This window comes from Camellia sinensis, chromosome 12, assembly GCF_055761805.1.
Source record: "Camellia sinensis isolate YWXY chromosome 12, ASM5576180v1, whole genome shotgun sequence".
Taxonomy (NCBI): Eukaryota; Viridiplantae; Streptophyta; class Magnoliopsida; order Ericales; family Theaceae; genus Camellia; species Camellia sinensis.
In genome coordinates, this window is record NC_138972.1 from 106762206 (window position 1) to 106768111 (window position 5906).

The window sequence follows — 5906 nt, forward strand, 5'->3', positions numbered from 1 at the left end:
ACCTTCCTTCATGATCGCTGATCATACTCTCTCACAGTTAGTTTCACTACGCCATATTTGCAGTTAGGCTTCTCTCCTGATTTTGAATTTGAACCTTGTGAGTAACCGTTAGGCCACATCACCTTATATCCCTCGATCATTTCAGTGCTACGCAGACCCATTATTATCAATATGGGTTGGCACATGTCTGACTATGGTTAGTGATTTATATTACTTTCCTAAATTACTCTTCTCATGTCACGTGTTGAATCGTGATTGACTTGTACAATTTATACAGCCAACAGATAGGAACAGATAATTTTGTAGAGAGAGAAAGAGATAGGGAGAGGATTTTTGTCATCTCTCTCATTAGACAACAAATTTAGGGTCAGTTTAGTAATTAAACATTGGAAGATCGTGAGACCAACCGGAGCTGTGCCATTATCACCACAAGCTCTGCATTTGGGGTTTTCCACCTCATGTTTTTTTTTTCAATTTTGCATCTCTAAAACTTGTGGTGGTCTCTTTTTCACACACTCAATACTCCCCCACTTCAGTGCTTGATTTTCTCTCACTCGTCCATGTCTCACTGTACTTGTCCACGTCTCACTGTACTTGTAAGCACTCTTCTTCTCCTCAGGACGTTCTCTAACATTCTCAGTTTATGTACTTTTTATTAGATGATTACTCCTCCATCTCTACATACTTCTTCATGATCTTACAGTAAAAAAATAAATCTAGGGCTTTTTAATCCTCAATCTTTAGAATATATCAGCAAGAAATTGGGTTGGGGTTTTTGTGCTTAAGAACTTCAATTTGTTGATTTAAACACTGAATTGCTGGTTTTCTGTTTGTGGGTTTTTGTTATCTGATCATTTTCATGGCTTCTTCAATGGTTAACGGAGCTGAAAATCTCACACTCACTAGAAGAATACCCCCAAATGGGTTAGGCTTTGTTGGGTCAGATTTGCACGGGAAGCATTTTCCCAAGATTGGTGTGGTAAACTTTGGTACAAATTTTTGGGCTAGAACTAAAACCCTAGCACCACTCAAGTGCAGTCTTTCGGGATCTAGGCCGGCTTCACAGCCTAGGTTTATACAGCACAAGAAAGAGGCATTTTGGTTCTATAGGTTTTTATCGATTGTGTATGACCATGTCATAAACCCTGGGCATTGGACTGAGGATATGAGAGATGAGGCACTCGAGCCCGCGGACCTAAGCGATCGGAACATGATTGTGGTGGATGTCGGCGGAGGAACAGGGTTCACTACATTGGGTATTGTTAAACATGTGGATGCCAAAAATGTAACCATTTTGGATCAATCGCCTCACCAGCTTGCCAAGGCAAAGCAGAAGGAGCCCTTGAAGGAATGCAAGATTATTGAGGGTGATGCAGAGGATCTCCCATTCCGTACTGATTATGCGGATAGATATGTATCTGCTGGGAGGTATATATTGCTGTGCTTAATCTTCATTTGATTTTTTTGCTGCCCTTTATTTCGATCACATCGCATACAGTGTTGAGTTGGCATCTTGATTCTGGTTATGCAGGACTTTTTTGGCATTTGAATGTGAATCTATTGCCATTCTTGAGCTAGATTTAAATTTTATTGATTTGTTTGAGAAATATTGTAATGTGTAGTTTGTGGGAGATTTCATTGAATCTGTTTGGCATTATATCTGAACTAGTTGTAAATTGCACACATGTTCTAGTTTTGCATGGCACATTTTGTGCATGTAGAAAAGTAGATAAATAAACAACATAGAAGCAGAAGAAACTATGTGAAATCAGTTAGAAAAAATGTTGGATATTTAGATGTCATGTAATGTGGCAAATATTGTTTTTTTTAAATACATAATGGTTAAATTTTAGGTATGTACATGATGGTCCTAATGGTATGAGGGCAGCCACTTTGTATATAATGGTCAAAGGTTAGGTATGAACCTAGTCTACTCCTCCCAGGCCCGCATTAATGGGAATTGGGGACTAAATTGAGTGTACTTTTCTCAAACCAAAAGTCTATGTGTGAGCATTTGGTGTTTCGATGTATGATTGAATGAACTTAGAAGGACAAACATAACTAGCAAGGTAGATGTGCAAATTGATATGGTTGGAGGAAAGACATGCAAAGTAGCAAGGTAGGTGTCCTCAATTTCCAATTTCAAGAATATGAGAGAGAGAGAGAGAGATTAAATTCCTTAATAGTATCTCTTATGAGGATTTCATGGTTGCATTTTCTCAGTATAGAGTACTGGCCAGACCCACAACGTGGCATCAAGGAAGCATACAGGGTTTTGAAACTCGGAGGGAAGGCATGCATAATTGGTCCTGTGTATCCAACATTTTGGCTGTCTCGGTTTTTCGCAGATGTGTGGATGCTATTCCCAAAGGAAGAAGAGTACATTGAGTGGTTTGAGAAAGCTGGATTTAAGGATGTTCAACTGAAGAGAATTGGCCCAAAATGGTACCGTGGGGTTCGTCGCCATGGGCTGATCATGGGATGTTCTGTCACAGGTGTAAAACCTGCCTCTGGGGATTCACCTTTGCAGGTAAATCATCACTTCATCTGTAACTTACATGCATGTATGGAGTGTGCTACGTTTTAATGCCATATAGAAAACTATGTCTTCTCAGTTGAGGTTACTTTTCTCTGTCACTGTATCAGAACATTTCATTTGACTTTATGGGGCATTTGAAATGAGCATGTGTATTTATTTAAAACATGTAAATATAGAAACATCAGGAAAAAGGTGTCTTGTATTCCGTCATTCCATTAATCTGACATGACGCTGTTACATCATGTGCTTAGGACTTTATATCAATCTTTACAGAAATGGGTCCATTTCTTTCTCTAAGATATAATTGTGGTGAGTACATTTTACGGTGTCTTGGCCAACAAAATAGGATTGTTTCAACTGGATGTGCTTCTCAGAAACTAAATTTACTAGCTGCACCAACTTTAATTAAGAAATTCTTGGTTAAAACTATATAAATATCCCAAAGAAGTTATAAATTGCTTTAACATCTCTTATTCATTATTCTATTTACACCATCTCTAAAATTCATTTGATTGAAATTCCTTTTAGTGTTATGATTTTTCTGCTTATCTATGTTGATATGTTTTTGGTTTTGAGGAGTTCATATGTTTTCAAGGGTGATTCTGATGTCATGCTATTAGTTTGAAAACTTCTAACCTGTTTCAAGCTTGAATATAAGGTTACATCATGATTCCCATGCTAAAGAATATTGACATTGTAGAATTAATCCAGTTTAAGGAAATTTATGAAATTGGACCTTGGAATCCAACAATATCCAAACAAAATGAGTTTACCATAGTGAAGAATTTAGTTGGCAATGGACAGTTTTATTATGTCTCAGTAGAGTTTGAGCACCACTGCTCTGCTTTAGCATTGCCACCATCACCATTAGTATAATGCTAGCATCACTTGTATTTGGGGCCAGTCTTCCTATATAACTAGAGTAGTTTAGTCGAAGTGGCATGCAATTGAAGGAAGTACTTTACCTCAATTGGAAATTTGCATCTGTGTTTTCTTAGATGAACAACTGAGAAACAAGGACATAGGCACAAGTACGGACATAGGATGCCACAATTTTAAAAATACGGCAAAAAAAAAAATGTTTATTTACTGTGTCTATGAATGTAAATTTAGAATATAAAGATATGAGAGGTGTCAATTTATATATGGTTGTGTTTTTATTTTTATTTTTTTTACTTTTTTCCTCTTGATTTTCATATATTTTACTTTGATCCCAAATCATCTTTCAAAAATTATAAATAAAAAAATAAAACCTTCAAATGTGTCATAACAAGGCATGTCCATGTAGTGTCGTTGATGTGTCCTACTAAAAAATAATTTTAAAAAAAAAAAAAATGCATGTAGTGTGTAGGACACGTGGACACGCATGTCCTTGCCACGTCGGTGTTGGGCACTTGTCAACAAGACACAGGACCCATCTTGGGGTGTCACCACATGCTGCCAAGGAAAACAAAAAGTAACATCTGTGTTTTTTGAGTTTTGTTCGCTTTGATTTGCAACCTGTTCGGGGAAACCCTGAGCAATTCAATCACTAAAGAATGTTATTGGATTGATTAAATTACTGTTTGTTATGTATTTATTTATATGTTTTTAAGAGAGGAAAGGGGGAAATGAGGGTTGTATGGTTAAGGGAATAAGTTGACACGGCTATTTCCCTCCTTTTTGAACATGCAATGCTAACGTAATTCTTTCTTAATCAACAAAATTTGTGATTTCTTGAACCGTTGAAGCCCGTCTAAGTTTACTTTGTCATCACCTTGTATTCACGAAATTTGTTTTCCATCACAGCTTGGTCCAAAGGCAGAGGATGTGGCAGAGCCCATGAATCCACTTGTGTTCTTCATGCGCTTCATTCTGGGTGTCATGGCAGCAACATATTTTGTATTGGTTCCTATTTACATGTGGCTCAAAGATCAAATTGTTCCCAAAGGTCGACCAATCTGAGAGAGAGAGAGAGAGGTAGAGAGAGATTTTCCAGTTGGCTGTTGGGGGCTGCTTATGATGCGCAGCTCTAATTTCCATAAAACTTTGCTATTTTGTACACCAGACAATTGCCCACCATGGTGTTGTGTCAATTTTGTAAGATACGTCTTCACAATTTCGTTCTTATGATCAATTTATTAGGCTTAATTTGTGTATGTTTTGGGGTGCAATGGGGAATATGCACATATTTATTCAGTGCATAGCTAAAATGAAACATATTGCATATGTTAAGAATCAAAATGCTTACTGTTAAACCATGTATGTACTCAATTATTTTAATTTTATTGAGGCTTCTTCTAAAATAGGATAAATTACAATGACCTCTGTTGAAATTTGAAGAAAATACAAACAACTCAACAGAATGGACCAAAACTAATGGTATGAAAAGACTAGGATATATCAGGAATAATATATATATTTCAGTGTAAGAAATAACAGCATTTTTTCACCCAAGTTTCTGCTTATTTTATTATTGGATGGAAGTTTCTGCTTCAGTTTAATATGATAATGATAATGATAATGAAAATGATGACATTAATATAGAGCATTTTCTAGACTTTCTTAAAAAGAGGGAGGAGAATCAAGTTGCATCTGTAGGAGGTGAAATTGTTGGACACCAACCAATACTTGAATACCTATATATAATAAATTTAGTTAAATTATTTATTAATTTTGATAATTTTAATTCTATTATGCTATAAAAATGTAATTATAATATAATAATTTTATATAATATATATTAAATTATAAGATAGTAAAATAAACACTATTTTGATATCAAAAATAATAGTTAAATTAGAAAGAGAATTAGTAATATAAAACTAAAAGTGATTCTAATTATTTAATTTAATTTTTATATTTATTTGGATAATAAAAATATGTAGAAACACAAAATTTATTTAAAAGATTAAATATAAATATATTGTGATTGGATTAAGAAGAAAATACATAAATTGATTTTTTTTTTAATATTCTTTTTGAATTATTCATACATATTGTATATATGTATATAAAATTTAAATTAAATATAAATATTTTGTAATAAATAATTTCATGTTAAATAAAAAATTAAATATAAATTAATATTAAGATATTAATAAGATAGACAAAAAATAAAAAATATAAAAGAAAATTAATTTGATTGTGATACATATAATTAAGCACATTTTGTAATAATTGAAATTAAATTTGTGTAGAACTTTATATATAAATAGAAAAAGTATGTTAATGTGACTTTTTTAGAAAAAAGTAAGTATTTAGAATGTACCACATAAAAAAGAAAAAAAAACACTACTTATATATATACATATATAATGCAGAGAGAAGGAATTTCATGACAACATTTTTCGAAAGTGTGTGGAGTGAAAGGAATTGGAGATTGGAA

At 33.8% G+C, this 5906-nt stretch overlaps 1 protein-coding gene across 1 annotated transcript; it reads left to right on the forward strand.

The window, feature by feature from the left end:
* The first annotated feature begins 283 nt into the window (after positions 1–283).
* Positions 284–4677, forward strand: LOC114266558 (2-methyl-6-phytyl-1,4-hydroquinone methyltransferase, chloroplastic). Its single transcript, XM_028207469.2, has 3 exons — positions 284–1428; positions 2224–2530; positions 4328–4677. The coding sequence occupies exons 1-3, from the start codon at positions 860–862 to the stop codon at positions 4481–4483; spliced, it is 1032 nt and encodes a 343-aa protein (XP_028063270.2). The 5' UTR covers positions 284–859; the 3' UTR covers positions 4484–4677.
* The last annotated feature ends 1229 nt before the right edge of the window (positions 4678–5906 follow it).

Excerpts from the sequence above, each read along its gene's own strand:
- LOC114266558 (XM_028207469.2), top strand. The coding sequence starts at position 860 with ATGGCTTCTTCAATGGTTAACGGAGCTGAAAATCTCACACTCACTAGA. Across the intron at positions 1,429-2,223 it reads AGATATGTATCTGCTGGGAG|TATAGAGTACTGGCCAGACC; the intron begins GTATATATTGCT and ends GCATTTTCTCAG. Across the intron at positions 2,531-4,327 it reads CTGGGGATTCACCTTTGCAG|CTTGGTCCAAAGGCAGAGGA; the intron begins GTAAATCATCAC and ends TTTCCATCACAG.